This window comes from Balaenoptera acutorostrata, chromosome 1 (assembly GCF_949987535.1).
Source record: "Balaenoptera acutorostrata chromosome 1, mBalAcu1.1, whole genome shotgun sequence".
Lineage (NCBI taxonomy): Eukaryota > Metazoa > Chordata > Mammalia > Artiodactyla > Balaenopteridae > Balaenoptera > Balaenoptera acutorostrata.
This window is the reverse complement of record NC_080064.1, coordinates 25,078,231-25,094,325: the sequence shown is the minus strand read 5'-3', so window position 1 is coordinate 25,094,325 and position 16,095 is coordinate 25,078,231. Positions and strand designations below refer to the sequence as shown.

The following is a 16,095-nucleotide window of genomic DNA, read 5'->3' as shown; positions in this document are numbered from 1 at the left end:
TGGAACCTGCGTCACCTGCATTGGAAGGTGGATTCTTAACCACTGGCCACCAGGGAAGTCCGGCTTGGGATTTAGAACCAGGCCTCTTTCCGAACATACTGCTTCTGAATAGAACATGCACCAAGGGAGGGGGGAGGGTGTGGAGAGAAGGGCTGTCTAAGACTTGATTCCATGGCAGGCAGAGACAGAGAGCCCCACCACCATAACTAACCAAAGAGAAAAACTCCCAGTTGCAGGTATTGGGAGTGGGGTGAGGGTGGTCAGCATCCAGAGGTTTAGGCCCTGAAGGGGTAAAGGGAGGTTTCCAAGTCCCTGGGTCAGCGGACCTCCAAGCTCAGTTTCTTTGGCCTCTACCTCTCATACCTTCCCTGCTCCAGCAGCACATCTCCTAGTGGAGGCGTCCAGATGGCAGGGAGGTCCAGGGAACAGCTGAAGATGCTGAGTAGGCCTCCCTCTCCCTGCCTCCCCATGGCCCCACAGATCATCCGGTGCTGCCAGCCCATCTCATTGGCTCTCTCCTGGTTACTCGTCTCTCCTCTTCTCTATCGTTCCAGCCTGTGGTTGCCGTGGAAACACAGTACAGTGACATCACTATAGGGTGAGGGCTGGGGCGATACTGCTCTTGGCAGGGACTGGTCTTGCTGCTTGCTAGATGTTAAATCCACATCTGGATCTACCAAGGGCAAAAAAGGGGGGCAGGAAAAGGGACAGGGCTCATATTCCTTCCCCTTGCCCCTCTTTCCCCAAATGTAGTGAGCATAAAAGGGCAGGGAGGGTGCAGGTAATCAGAGGGATGAGGGAAATGTTGCAAATACCTAGAAGGGATAAGGATAAAAGTCACGTGGAAAGGAGATAGGGTGCGGCTAGGCGTCAACTTTGGTGAGCCAGGTCTGAGCGTGGTGGGGAGATGGGGTTAGGGCAGCGAGAATAGTGGGTGTGGGGTTTGTCTAGAGTTCCTCAAAGCACCATGCTGCTCAACTTAGGCAGGGCCCAAGAGAGGAAGCAAAAGGACTTTCTGGCAGTGTCCCCCTCAGTCCACCCTGAAGATCTCTATAGCCCCTTCCTCACAGCCACAGCAGTTTCTAATCCTGTCTTAGAAATAAGAAAGTTGATTAGAGAAGCAAAGCAATCTGCCTTGGGTGGCACAGCAGGTGAGGGGCAGAGCTAATACCAGGTCTTAGGGGTCCTGCACTATCCATGGAGATAATAACAGCAGCAGCAGCAAGCAAACATTTATTCAATCTACCTTGCTCAGCATTTAAAAAAAATTTTTTTTTAATTTATTTATTGCATTTATTTTGGGCTGCATTGGGTCTTCATTGCTGCGTGCGGGCTTTCTCTAGTTGCGGTGAGCAGGGGCTACTCTCTTTGTCACGGTGCACGGGCTTCTCATTGCGATGGCTTCTCTTGTTGTGGAGCATGGGCTCTAGGTGCAGGGCCTTCAGTAGTTGTAGCATGCGGACTCAGTAGTTGTGGCTTGCAGGTTCTAGAGCGCAGGCTCAGCAGTGTGGCGCACGGGCTTAGTTGCCCCGCCGCATGTGGGATCTTCCTGGACCATGGCTCGAACATTGTGTCTCCTGCATTGGCAGGCGGATTCTTAACCACTGTACAGCATTTTAAATGCATTATCTCATTTGATCTCCCAACACCTCTATACGGTAAATGCTGTCATTTCCTCCATTTTCGAGATGAAACAGAGACTCAGAGTGGCTTAAGTGAACTGCCCACAGCCACGGCTCGTACCCACTGGAATCAGAACTGGAACCCACATCTATCTGCCAGCAGCTGTTAGCCCAGCCCCAGCTCCCCAGCACTGCTTTATAAAGACCATGTAGGGAGAGAGCTCTGGTCCCTGGCTCTCCAGCCTCTCAGTGTTTGAGAGAGGAGGAGGCCCTGTGTCTAAAGGTTGTGCCCTTGAGTTAGAAACTATCCCATCCTCCTCCTCCCCCTGTACCTGCTCCGGCAGTGAGGTCACTAGGGCTCCGTGCCCAGCCCTGAGGCCTGTCCTGCAGCTTTGGCAGAAATAATCCACCTTGGTCTTCTGGCAAGTGGACCTGTCCAAAAGAACCAAGACCTTGGGGGAGAGAGGGCTCTTCCTCCCTGGCCTTCTTCCCAGAAAGTTAGGGGAAGGGAGCAGATGTTCTCTACTTCCACGTGGAGAAACAGAGGTACAGGGAGGCAGCCCACCACTCTGTATTGATACATATGTGGCAGAGCTGGTGGGCCCCTCCTGGGCCCCTCTGTGAGGACCTCTGCGGGCCCAAGTTCAGCTGGGCACCACTCGCTTATGTTTTGTGTCTTCCTTCGGGAGCGTGTGTCTTGTTCGTGGCTGTCTCTCCAGAGCCTAGCCCAGGGCCTGGCACAAAGTAGGTGCTTCAATAACTGCTGGATTAAGAAATGAATGGGTTCCTCTAAGCTTCAAGTATGCTCATCTGTGAAAACGATAATAATAACACCTACTTCAGGGACTTTGTTTTCAAAGTTCAGTAAGACAATGCACTGAAAGCCCTCAGCATGCAATAAACAGCAATACAAGGTGGATCTTAATTGTTATTAAGAGTGCTTTGGAAACTGTAGTGTCAAACAAGGTAGGTGACTGCCGGTCTCTGAAAGTGCCGGCTGCCTGCCAGTGTGCAGAGGTCAGAGAAGGGCGGCAGGTGGGGGCCGCAGCAGGCAGGCAGAACGGGGAGCTGTCCTTGAGCCTGGAAGAGCTGGCTGGAAGGACAGAATTTCTGAAGGCGGGTGAGGAGGGAACGGCCGACCGGAGCAAAAGCTCGGAGCTGTGCGTAGAGGTCAGAAAAGCCTGGTGCACTGGCACGGTGGAGGGGTAGTTGGACCGCAGGGTGGAAAGGCTCGCGCAGGAGACATTCCGCAGGCAGGGGCGAGCACGTAAGGAGCAGGCGCGTGGCGCCCGGAAGGGTCACGCTTTTGCCCGGAGCAGGCGGAGGGCACTCGCTGCCCCCGGTGACTCTCCCCTCCACCGGGCAGTGGGGAGTGGCGGCAGAGCGCAGGGTCTGGGGCCGGCTAGACCAGGCTCGCCATATGGACTCCAACTCACTCCTTATTTCCTGCGACCTTGTCAGTCCCCCTCTGAGCCCTGGACCCCTCACCTGTAAAATGAAGACCGAGATGCTTGCGCCGCGAAGAGTCGGCCAGAGCTTTCCCGGCGTGGGCATCAGCCCAAAAGTTTCCTTTCTCCTCTAGACTCTCATCTCTGTTCTGACCTCAAGCTCGGGGAGGGACCAGGGGAGGGAAGATGTCCCTGGCGTGCGCCCCAGCTCACGGGCACCGTGCCCTCAACTCGTTTCTTTTTAGATTCCAAAGAGCGCCTTGAGGCCCGGGAAGGGAGTAGGTTCTACCAGCCCGGGGCAGGGACTCGGACCCCCAGGACCCGCGCTGACGTAGGCGAGCCGGGAGCCACCGGGTGCCCCTTCCCCCTCCCCCCGGCGGGTTGGGGGATGGGCGGCCAGCCCCAGGCTAGCTAGCGCCAGCCTGGGGCTTCCTATTTCGGGAGCGGGGTGTGGGCCACGCTCCGTCACGTGATGCAAGGGCCTTTTAAAGCGGCAGCGCGGGCTGGGAGTCGCAGGTCCCGTTGCACGCGTGCTCTGTTGTCTCTTTCTCAGCCTAGCCCAGCCTCACCATGGTGGACGCCTTCGTGGGCACCTGGAAGTTAGCGGACAGCAAGAATTTCGATGACTACATGAGGTCAATCGGTGAGGGCCGCTCGGGATGCTGGGCTGGGGATGGGCTGGCCGCGTGCCGGGTCGGAGCAGCGCTCCAGCTGTGGCTACTACCCTGCACGCCTGCTGCATCCCTCCTGGTAAAAGTTGGGGAACCCGGGGATGCGGAGAAGGTGGCAGCCTGCGCTACGGCATGCGAGGCCTGTTGGGAGGGGTCTCTCCCAGTTCCGCGCCCGCCACACGGCACGGGGCATGCGGGATCTTGGTTCCCCGACCAGGGATGGAACCCCTGCCGCCTGCAGTGGAAGCGCAGAGTCCTAACCACTGGACCGCCAGGGAATTCCGGGGAGGGGGCTTTCATGTTCTGAACTTGGCAAGAGGGATTCCCAGGCAAGGAGGCTCAAGGAGGCAGCTGTGTCAGCCGATGTGGGGGCAGGGAGGCGCTTTCGGGGAAGAAAGACTTCTGATCTGGAGGTAGGGGGCGGGTTTGGATAAAACGGGAGGGGAGGGAGGAAAAGAAGAGGAGCATGGGTGGTTTAGGAACTGGAGACTGAACAGTGAAAGGGAGCAGATTGATGGGACGTGTCCTATGGCCTAAAGTAGGGAATCCCCAGGAGAAAGAAGATGGAAGGGGGAACAGCCCTGAACAGGATATGAGGAGCTGAGACAGGGCCCTGCACACTTAGCAACAACCCCTGCCCCTTTACGTTGGGTTAGTTAGGGTAAAGGATTGTCGCTGGAGGGTGCCCTCTTTCTCACCAACCAGCCTAGTGGTAGGGTAGGGCAAGAGGCCCCATCACCAGCTGCAACCCAAGGATAACTGCTCATTGGGGAGGTGTCTGGTGGAGGGGTACAGCAAAGGGGCCTGGAGCAAAGCCAAGACCTGGTAAAGGCAGGGAGGGTCTTTGGTCTAGGAGGCTGTGGTGCTGGGATCGGGGAGAATGAAGATTCAAAGAATCCTGCAGAGGAGGACTTTGGAGGTCCCTGTGCCTTGGTTCAACAGATGAAGAAGCCAAGACCCAGACAGAGTAGAAACTTGTCAAATCAATTCCACAGCAGAGCTGATATGAAAACCTAGATTTCTAGATCGGCAACCCAGAGCAGTTCCCATTATGGACCCCGGGGGTGAGAGTGGTAAGAACTGCTTAACTAAGCATTGACCTCAGCCCTTCCCCTTCTAATATGGGCTAGACAAAGAGGGTGATATCCTTTCTCTGGAATCCCCAGCTATGAGATTATCCTAGTCTCCCAGGCTAGGATAGGGAAAACTGGAATGTTGTTCATGATTGAGCTAGGTTCCATGCCTTCCTCCCAGGGAAGCGGGGCTGGATTACCCAAAGAAGGGGTGGGGGGGTCCACTCCAGGCACCTCCCACCTGTTCCTGACCCCTGAAATAAGGACCACAAGTGTTGGCTTTTAAGGCCAAAGTGCTCAACTGCCTCTACTCTATGCTGAGCATTATGCCCAATGATTCCAGGAAGGTAGTAATTCTTGGAGAAGTAGGGGACCCTGGGCAGCTGTTGGGGAAAGTGGAATGCCCAGAGCTAGTTCCTCTCCCAAGTGTCTCCCAGCAGACATTAGAACTGAAGACCTGGGTCCCTGAAGTGAGTCGTGCCATCCTTACCACCCTTGCTCCCTTATCTTGCCCCAACCTGGGTTAGGGGGCTGAGAATCCAACTAGCCTGCTTGTTGTACACATGGAAAAAATGAGATACCCATGGGGGGGAAAAGACCTTCCTTAGCTCTCAGTAAATAGCTTCAGCTTCGTTTCTAAGTAGAACCCATCTCTTCACGAGACTCCTAATTCTGTAACTTTCTCTTAGCTGAGTCTCTCACCCACTCCACAATGCCTTCCTTCCTCAAACGCTCCACACCTCTGGGTAGGTCCTAAGTAAACAGAGCTCCTTGTGCAGTGACAAGGCCCTGCTCTGTGCTGGGGAGTGGGATTGACCTGACTCACTCTGATAACAGGGGGAAAGACCAAGTCCCTCAGTAGCCAGGCAGGGTGGGCCAGCAGCAGCACAGCTGCCTGTGCCCCTTTTGTTTTAAACCAAGAGTTCTCAGGACAAAGAGGCCCAGCCTAGTTAGTACCAGTGATCTCAGGCACACTTGGTGGCCGTAGGGCACAGATGAAGTACATGCTGGGAGGCAGGATGGCCCAGGAGGAAGAGTGAACAGTTTTAGAGCCTAAATTCAAATCTAGGTCAACCACTTACCCTTTGACTTTGGGCAAAAGTCACTTCACTCTCCAAGCCTTATTTGTAAATTGGGGATAATAAAACCCACCATTCAGGGCTGTAATAAACATTAAGTAAAACAACCCATATAGCCAGGCACATCTGGAGACTTTCCACCCACCACCTCACCGCAGCCTCTGCCCTTGGAGGACAGCTCAGCAGAGGCTGCTGGGAGCAGAGGGGGAGGTTGGAGGCAAAAGGACAGATCTCAGGAAGGCCACAACCTGCAGGGCTCTTTCTTCCACACTCTCTTGCAGCACTCAGGGAAGCCATGCTTGGGTCAGGAGGGGAGTTCCCACAGAGCCTTAGACCAGGAGACCTGGATTGGAGTCCTGACTGCCTACCACTTTAGGCCTCTCCTAAATCTGCACACATAGACAAACACTCCCTTTTGCCTACCTCCTAGATCATGGTTAAGAGGCTTTGAAAATGTCTTTGTTACCATACGTGGGGGACAAGAGCACCAGTGCATCTCAGGGTAAAAACTTTCAAAGGTGGAAAATTCTTGTCCATAGGCTCTGGAAGGCAAAGTCCACATTTACTTCTTTCTCCCTCAGCCTGTGCCTTGAAAGCTGCTCAGGTGCCCTGGAAGGGAGCCTTGTGCTCCAGCCTTTATAGATGAGCAGTACAGTGAGCTGTGCAGTTGAACATTCTGGATTTGAATTCCAGATTTTTGACCCTGGGCTTCAACTCATTCTCAGTTTTTGCATCTGTAAAATAGAGATAATAGCATCAATCCTTTGGGGAGACTGGAAGGACTGAATGAGATGACACGTGTAGTTTTTACCATACAGAAAGCACTTAATAGTAGCTTATTCTAATCTCAGCTCTGCCACTGACTTGCTGTGAGACATGCCTGTCCATTAAGTTTCTCATCTGTCTAATGGGATCAGTAATGTCTCTTCACCACACAGAGCTAACGGGAAGACAATTAACGAACAGCCATGCAAAGTCTTTGAAAGTTCTCTCCCTTCTTTTCCCCTTCCCCACATCCAGGCCTAAGAGTTGGTCATTGAGCTCCTTGTACCCTGCCTCTCGCTCCAGCTCATACTCATACCCTTCCCTCTGCCCTCAGGTGTGGGTTTTGCTAACAGGCAGGTGGCCAACATGACCAAGCCTACCACAATCATCGAAGTGAACGGGGACACAATCACCATAAAAACACAAAGCACCTTTAAGAACACGGAGATCAGCTTCAAGCTAGGAGTGGAGTTCGATGAGACAACAGCAGATGACAGGAAGGTCAAGGTGAGTCGAGGAAGGGTCCATGGGGAATGGAAGGCCCTGAAGGGGAATAGGGTGGCGCCCTATTATTGCACCTTGAGGGGTAGGTTATCATGGGGGATTGAAGTGGCAAATGAGGTCCATAACGCCTGTGCAGTGCTGGGATGTCCCAAGTGCTAAATGCATGTTAGTCCTATCTTGTTCTCCTCCCTCCCATCTTGGGAAGCATCTACCTGTTGCCTCTGGGAGTGGGCAGCACAGAGCCAGGATAGTCTGACCTCACTGTCTATGCCAGCTCCAGCTGGGTGACCTTGTGCATGGCATGCAACAGCTCTGGCTTTCTTTCCCCTTCCATAGATGGGGGGAGTTATGTGGACATGGCTGTGACCTCAGGTGCTTTAGGAACAATGCCCAGAAGTCAAGGTCCTCCACTGAAGGGTCATCCTGGCCTTCAGGAGACAAGGAGACAGCTGGGGACAAGAGGTTGAGGCCTACTCAGATGCTTCCTCTTCTCCAGCCTCCACCTCCAGGGCTTGGCCAGTGACCCTGAGAAACCATTTCCAATGCTGCCAGCCTACAGCCAGGAAAAGCTGGATGGAGCTTTTGTCTGGATATCCTGGATGGAGCGTTGTCCTTGGTGTGTTTGTAGTGTTTTCTCACCAAGCCTTAGCCCCTCTCCTTCTGGGGAGGGAGAGTACATCTGCCCCCAGTCTCAGGACTTGTCACCCGGTGGTGGCTGTCTTGGTAGCTTGCCTCAGGCCTCCCAGCCACTGAGCCAGGCATGGAAGAGAGAGAACTAAGGGGTTTTGCCTTCAACAGGGTGTACCTATAGCAGTACCTTTCCACCAGACCTTTCCATTCAGCTCCTCAGCTGTTTCTTCTTCCTCACAGCTGCTCCCAAGGATAGGAGAGGGTCTAATCTCCTCCCTGTGGAGGAAGCTGGAGCCCAGCCCAGGATCATACAGGAAGCTGGCAGCAGAGATGGGATGGTACCCAAAGATGGCAGCCTACCTTGGAGAGAGGTGCCTGCCCTACCACATGCCTTTACCTCCTTGAACTAGCCTACCTTCTTGAAGGACAAGAATCCCAGTTAAACACAACAGTAGTTCTCTGGAATGCCTAGGCTAAACATAACCTGCTCTGAATGGACAAAAAGCTAGGGGAATGAGAATGAGGAAGAAGGTGGTGGTAAGGGTGCACACCCACCGACCCATTGGCCCCAAGCACATACACACAGCCTTTGCAGACTCTTCTGCTGAACCCTGGTCAGTCAGGGTACCCTAGCCTGGCTTAGAGCCCCCAAATTTCTAAAGAGAGACCTGGGAGAGTTGCCAAATGAGAGCCAGCTGATGCAGGCTGGCAGCACCCAGAAGATTAAGTGGACATTTGACCAGGGCTGTGGAACACTCCAAGGGCCCGCAGTCCCAGGACCTGGCAGTTGCTGCCCACTTGTCAGCCAAAGGGGGTCACTTGATATGGACCAAGAGGAGTAGGAATACGGGGCAGGGTCCAATTTTCCAATACCTCCCGTCCCCAAGGGTCTTTTAGACATTATGTGTGATCACCACTTGGCCAGAGAGTCTCAGGATTACTCCTCCTCACCAGTCTTTCCCAGGGATTAGGCTGGTACCCCGCTCTGTATCTTAGTGGGACTGGGCTGTGGGCATCACCTAGAGTATGGGATAAGTGCCCATCCTGAAGGCTGGTGGCACTTCTCAGAGCCAGGCTGTTCCTCTCCACTGTACTGTCTGCCTCTCCCTACTCGCCCAACAGCTGAAGGCCCCTCCCCCGGCCAAGCAGCAGGGGTGAACTAGACATCCTATGGGGCTAGGTTGGAGGTGGGCTGCCTGATCTCTGATCCTAGCACCGTCAGTAGTTTGGGTTAGAGGCTGGGTCCTTTGTGGCCCCAGTGACTAGACCCCTTCCTGCCCCTCAATCCTAGATCAGATCTCAGCTCAGGCCTCTACCCTCTTTCCACAGTCCGTTGTGACGCTGGATGGAGGCAAACTCGTCCACACGCAGAAGTGGAACGGACAAGAGACAACACTTGTGCGGGAAGTAGTTGCTGGGAAACTCATCCTGGTAAGATGGATAACTCTGGAGCCTCACCCAATTGGTTTCTACTGCCCCTTCAGCCAAGCCTATTGTGAAAAGCCAAGGTCATCAGTGGGACCAATGGAAGCTGGAACAATGGAGGGTGGAGGCAGGCCTGGGTGGTATTAGGTAGGAATTTTCTATGTAGTGGCTTTGGACTTGCACAAGCCTCGGTTTAAATTGCAGCTTATAGGGTGCATGACTTTGGACAAGTCACCTTCTCCAAGTCCAACTGTAAAGTGGGTGTTAATAACACCAACCTTGTAGGGCTGCTGGGAGGTCTGAAGGAGACAGTGGATGTAGAGCACAAAGCATCACTGGTGTGGGACCACTACAGTAGGCACACTCCATGGCCTTAGTTTCATCCTCTGCATCGCCGCATTGCCTTGCCCCAGGGAGAGGTAGAAAGCATGGCCAAATCTGATTCCAGGCCCATAGGAGAGGCTCCCATCTCCCAAGCCTTTGGGCAGGGACAGGCTGGTGATGCGTGGGGCCCCAACTGACAGCACAGTCATTTCTACTTCATTCCAGGCTCACCTCCTCTCAGAGCTTTCCATGCCTGGCCTACTACAAGTACCTAAGGCCTGGGTTGGAAATGACAAACAAGCTGGCAGATCTGTCTGTTTAGGGACAAACTTGGGGACTTCACTTGAAGAATGTAGCCTTGACTGAACACCCCCAGGGGTGGAGACAGCAGCCACCCGTGATCTCTGCCTCCTTACTCTGTAGGGCCTCAGGTTTTCGCCTCAGCATCTTCACTGCAGACCTTCTTGGGTCAGTGTAAACTGCTCACTGCATTCTTGCACTTACACGGGGCAGGGGGCCCTGCAGAGTTAATAATGAGTTACCTAGCTCTGGTGGGAATGTGATATACAGTACCAAATACTCACTGGGCAATTGAGCTATGGTGAAACCATGGGCCTGGCTCTGTGATACCAGGCAGGATGTTGGGGGTTCAGGCCTCTGGCCCTGGCACTACCCTAAGTTAGGGAAAGAATGGAGAGTTGGTGGCCTAGTAAAGTCCTTTCCCAAGAGCCTCTGGACATTTTTATTCACCTGTTTGTCTACTATGTGCCAGGCACCATCTTAGGCACTAAAGATGAAGGGAGAGGAGTGGTACAAGGGAAAGAGAAACACTCTGGGGTCTTGACCAAGTTACTTCCTCCCTGAAAGCTCATTTCCCCAAATCTCTACAGGAGGAATTACAATGCCTAACTTAAAGACTTGGGGGAACTCCCTGGTGGTCCAGTGGTTAGGACTTGGTACTTTCACTGCTGTGGCCCGGGCTCAATCCCTGGTTGGGGAACTAAGATCCCACAAACCGTGTGACATGGCCAAAAAAAAAAAAAAAGAAGACTTGGTGTAAGCATTAGGAAAAAATACATGTAAAGTACCTGGCACGTAGTAGGTAGGCAGTAAATGAAAATTTTTAGCATGAAGGTAGAGGGCTCTCCCCATCAGAGTGGAGAGTATTCCCAATACCTTCTGTGTCCACACCCCTGCCCTAACCTGACTCTGTCTTTTCTTCCAGACACTCACCCACTGCAGTGCAGTTTGCACTCGCACTTATGAGAAAGGGGCATGACCTGCCCACTCCCTCAACAACTGCTCCTCTGCCAGTTGGCTACTCCTGGACTCAGCACCAGACTGACTCATTTTTTTCCTCTGGCATTTTGTATAAATCCACCTTGGTTGGGGAAATTCTCCTGGGGTCAGGTGGCAGCAGCCTGGATCCAGTTCTGTTCTCATTGTGTATGTTTGTTTTTTTAACTGCACCCAAAGGGTGCTCTGAGGTCAATAAAGCAGCACCTAGGCCACCCAGTTGCCTTTTTGCTTTTGGTGACATGATTCTGGGAGTCTCAGTTTCTGTGTGTGTGTCAGAGAGTAGGCAGAAATGACTGCCACTCAGGAAGAAGCACTAGATGAGAGACTGAAATGGACAGTCTCAGGGACAGTGATAGCTGATCACCTTACACGTACAAAAAATAAAACAGCTGTACCTACAACTTCCCTTTACACTGCCCCCTCCCTATGGCCAAATGAGCTAGTCCAACCTGGAATAATCACTCAGTGGCGGGGCTTCTGAACTGTCACCTCAGGTCCATCCTGCACTGAATGCCTTTGGGTCTGGACAGTTGCTCTTCTCTGTGGAATGCTGTGGTCTCTCTCTTTCCAGAACACAGGCTTAGGACACAGGATCCAGGCTTGTGCCAGTGGCAGTGGGAGAAAATGCCCACTGGCGAAGATGACGGCTGAGCGTCTGCCTATGTGCTAGGCCATTACTCATGGTTCAAATTCTTACTGGTTCTCTAATCAGCCCTGGGGGAGAGGTCATCTAATCATTACAGAAGTGAGGGCTTATAAGTGATCTAAGAAGGCTGTGACTTGCTAGTGCCTCTGGCACTGTACCTTAGCTGGGCCGCTCTCCAAGGTCTAAGGTAACATGTTAAATGTTTTTCTGTCACCTAATGCAGCCTCAGTGACTTTTAAGTCTGTAAGTTACAGGAAGAGGGATTATACCAATAAGGACTCTCAGTAAGTTTAAAACCAAGCACACTTCCATTTAGGGCCAGGAATTTAAGCAGAGACCTGAAATGGAACCAACTGATTCACACTGTAGTAAATACAAAGTAAAGCAATGATCTTGGCTTGAGCTGTCTGGTTCAGTGATCGGGCGGAACATCACACACAAGCTCAGTCACTGCAAACAATGGTTTTCTGGCTGGGACCACTGGCTGTCACTTCTAACATAGTAGAATCATGTTAGGGGGAATGGAAAAAGTGAGCACCACTTCTTACCATGTTCTCCCTAGTACTGCCAGTCTCCCTCTGCCCCTGTGTTGGATGCAGCAGAGATCACCCACCAATCAGCCCAAGGCAGGCCAACAGGGAGGGGCCAATCACTCCGTTCTCCAACTACAGCCAGACTCACCTCCACAGCAGTACCTGTGGCTCTAGCCTGGACTCCTGTACAGGAGTCTGGCTCTGGCAGTGGCAGCTGGAAGAGGGTAATAGGACCTCCTGCTGAATGAAGGATGTTGGGTGAATGAATGGGTCAGCTGCAGGGGTCACTTGCAAAGGGACTGGAATGAAGAAAACAACTCATTCAGGCAGATACTTTTGATATCTCCCAAACCTGCCTGTGGCAGGAGGGGAAGCCATCTCCCATGGGAGAGAAGTCAATGGGGTGGAAGGCCATATTCTCACTACTGAGTCTTTCCAGGAGCCAGCGCTTCAAGGCACAAGGCTCCTGGTTCCTTCTCTCCACCACCCCTCCACTCTTTCCACTCTCACTCCTTGTGCTTCTTCTTGTGCTTCTTCTTCTTTTTCTTCTTCTTTGCTGCTTTGCTGTCTTTTGACGTGTGCCTTGCCCTCTTGCCTGTATCACTCTCAGAGTCTGAGCTGTCAGAGTCAGATGACTTCCTGTCTCTATGTTTCTTTTTCTTCTTTTCCTAAAAAAAAATAAATGAATAAAATAAAAACTCAACATTGGGGGCTTCCCTGGTGGCGCAGTGGTTGAGAATCTGCCTGCCAATGCAGGGGACACGGGTTCGAGCCCTGGTCTGGGAGGATCCCACATGCCGCGGAGCAACTCGGCCTGTAAGCCACAATTACTGAGCCTGCGCGTCTGGAGCCTGTGCTTGGCAACGAGAGGCCGCGATAGTGAGAGGCCCGCGCACCGCGATGAAGAGCGGACCCCGCACCGCTATGAAGAGTGGCCCCCGCTTGCCACAACTAGAGAAAGCCCTCGCACAGAAACGAAGACCCAACACAGCCATACATACATACATACATACATAAATAAAAAGAATGTAAGCAGACAAGAATAGCATTAAAAAATAAAAAAATAAAAAAAAATAAAAAAGGCCTTGAATGCCATAAAAAAAAACAAAAAAAACTCAACATTGTATGTGTATATTTGCTTTAAAAAATCATGGCCTGTAATCATTAGGGGATAACTTAATAGATTAAAAAACATTTTAATTAAAAAAACAAATTACATCTTTAAGTACTAACAAGAAAAAGTGCTCAAAATAAGCGAAAAAGGATCAAGTCATAACGCAGTATGTATTCTAGGTTCCAGGGTATGTAACATAATATATGTGTGTATGTTTATACACACACACACATATACATGCATACCATATGTATTATATATATTTACATATATAAATTATAATATTTAGTACATTAAATCATAATATAATATATATATTTAACATACCTGTATATATTTAAAATACACAGAAAACAATGGAAAGGACACAAACAGTCACAAGTGTTACCTCAGGAATGAACTGCATACAGGGAAGCTGAGGTCTTCCGCTGTCCTTTTTCATTTTTTTTTAAACAAGCATTTATGACTTTCTTTCTTTCTCTTTTTTCAGCCGTGCCACGCGGATTGCGGGATCTTAGTTCCCCGACCAGGGATTGAACCCGGGCCGTGGCAGTGAAAGCGTTGAGTCCTAACCACTGGACCGCCAGAGAATTCCCTATTACTTTCATTTTTAAAACGCACAGGATATTAAAGCTGAAAGGAGTCCTTAGAGATCACCTAGTCTGACTAGAGACAGTACTTCACATGCCCAAGAATATGAGAGTAATGCATTTAAGACTCCTGACTCCCAGTCTGGTTTCTATTAGACCCTGCTGCCAGGGAAAATAACCGCCATCAATTAATAAGGCCCCACCTGCTGCCCTTGAATATTTACCATCTCTAACTTTCGCAAGCAACCTTACAAGAGTATACTGATAAAGAAAAAAGCTCAGAAAGAACTTTCTCAACACTATTCCCACCACACTACGCCACCAAATTAACAGCACAAATGCACACAAAGGCTGAGACCCTGATCCCCAGGCTTCTGTAGGGTACTTGGAGCAGTTTGTAAGCACTGAATAAACCTTTTCATTGAATTGTAAATGTGTATATTGCTTCAGTAAGGTTTCTAAGAAGGAGAGATTATGGGAGGCGGAAGTGAGAGTAGAAGAGGGCAAGGCTCCTGCTCCTCCTACTAGGCTTCCATCCAACATCCTGAGAGCTGTAAGTCTGCCTGACAGGCTAGGTCTTGGGAGCTGGCTGTGAGAAATGGTCGACAAAACACAGAACCAGGTGTTAGACCCAGACTTGAGTTCTGGCTCTGCCACTTACTATTACTCTTCTGTAACCCTGGGCAAGTCATTTCACCTCACTGAGGCCTAGTCTCCTCAAATGTAAAACAGAGATAAGAATAGCACCTATGTCACATGGTGGTGAAGAGATAGTATCTGTCGCTGGAGAAGTTGAAAACCACTTGCCCCAGATCACACAGGCAGGGTTGGGATCTGCATGTAGATCATACGACTAGAAATCTCCTGAGTTTTCCTTGATTGCACGTGGCCCCTCTTCCTGTACAGTGATGGGAGGCCTCATGGTATATGGTGGTCAGAACAACAGTTTTGGAATAAGATAGAATTAAGTTCAGGGACTTCCCTGGTGGCACAGTGGTTAAGAATCCGCCTGCCAAAAAAAAAAAAAAAAGAATCCGCCTGCCAATGCAGGGGACACGGGTTCGATCCCTGGTCCAGGAAGATCCCACAGGCCGCGGAGCAGCTAAGCCGGTGCGCCACAACTATTGAGCCTGTGCTGTAGAGCCCGCGAGCCACAACTACTGAGCCCATGCGCCACAACTACTGAAGCCTGCGTGCCTAGAGCCCGTGCTCAGCAACAAGAGAAGCCACCCCAATGAGTAGCCCACGCACCGCAATGAAGAGTAGCCCCCGCTCGCCACAACTAGAGAAAGCCCACATGCAGCAACGAAGACCCAACGCAGCCAAAAATAAATTTAAAAAATTTAAAAAAAAAAAAAGAATTAAGTTCAAATTCCAACTCTGCCACTTACTAACTATGTGACTTAGAACAAAAGACCTAACTTATTTTTTTTCTTTTTTGGCCCGCGCCGGGTGGCATGTGGGATCTTACTTGCCCAACCAGGGATCAAACCGGCACCCCCTGCATTGGAAGCACAGAGTCTTAACCACTGGACCGCCAGGGAAGTCCCAAGACTTTTTTGAACCTCAGTTTTCTTTTCAGTAAATTACAAATAATAAATACCTACTTCAAAGGATGCTATGAGGACTAAACATGGTAAGTACTAACTATAGTGCCTGATACATGGTAGGAACTCAGTGGTAGCTAGAAGTATTGTATTATTCTCTTATTTCAGAGAACTCCCAGAATGTTCTGACAATCTGGCCAAGTATCTACAGCAGATGAGTCAAAGTTCTGAGAGGAGATTAAACCAAAATTCTTTCTTGGAGTCTCCAGTGGAGTAGAGAGAGGGAAAGCTTCCCAGGCCCAAGTTATCAAGCTGTAGGAACCATGGCTGGGAGAAGTTGAGAGTCGGCAAATCCATGGTTTGGCTTATGGTGTTGCAGTTTCCTAGATGGGAAGATAATGGAAGTCAATCACAGGCTACATGGGCTTGGCAGCCTCACCCGTCCCTGCCCCTTAGGTAGGACAGAGTCCTGGGAAAGTAAACAAGCAGATGCAGAGTCTGGCACCAATTCCCCCAAGACTGGCCCAGCCTGGATACATAAATGAGAAAGGAAAGTAATAATACTTCCTTACAAACAAATAGCACTTCAGTTTATCAAACTTCCTGCATCTCGTATCTTGTAATAATAATCTGGTAAGGTCAGAAGTCAGGAATTATTATTGCTATTTTACAGAGGTGAAAACTGCAACTCAAAGAAGTGACCAAAGACAAGACAAGAATGTTACACTTTCTAACTCAGAATTTGGCGTTATTTCCACTTTCTCAGTGATAACAGGCTCAGAAGGAGGAAAGAGAAAAGCAAATCACTAGAGAACCCTGGCAAGC

At 50.8% G+C, this 16,095-nt stretch overlaps 2 protein-coding genes across 3 annotated transcripts in view; one reads left to right on the top strand and one right to left on the bottom strand.

Annotated features, from left to right (window-relative positions):
* Nucleotides 1-3,340: 3,340 nt before the first annotated feature.
* On the top strand, nt 3,341-10,901 carry FABP3 (fatty acid binding protein 3). 2 transcript variants are annotated; one of them, XM_007170579.3, is made up of 5 exons: nt 3,341-3,401; nt 3,624-3,713; nt 6,993-7,165; nt 9,122-9,223; nt 10,767-10,901. In XM_007170579.3, exons 2-5 carry the CDS (start codon nt 3,641-3,643, stop codon nt 10,818-10,820), a joined length of 402 nt encoding a protein of 133 aa, XP_007170641.1. In that variant the 5' UTR covers nt 3,341-3,401; nt 3,624-3,640; the 3' UTR covers nt 10,821-10,901. The 2 variants fall into 2 exon arrangements, with proteins under 2 accessions (XP_007170641.1, XP_057407492.1); XM_057551509.1 differs by lacking the exon at nt 3,341-3,401 and having other exon boundaries at nt 3,570-3,713.
* Nucleotides 10,902-11,775: 874 nt separating this feature from the next.
* The window catches only part of ZCCHC17 (zinc finger CCHC-type containing 17), a 56,536-nt gene continuing 52,216 nt past the window's right edge, over nt 11,776-16,095 (bottom strand). Inside the window, exon 8 of the mRNA XM_007170577.3 lies at nt 11,776-12,687. Within this exon, the coding sequence (XP_007170639.1) occupies nt 12,526-12,687 (162 nt within the window). The 3' untranslated portion in view covers nt 11,776-12,525. The remainder of the gene's footprint in view (nt 12,688-16,095) is intronic.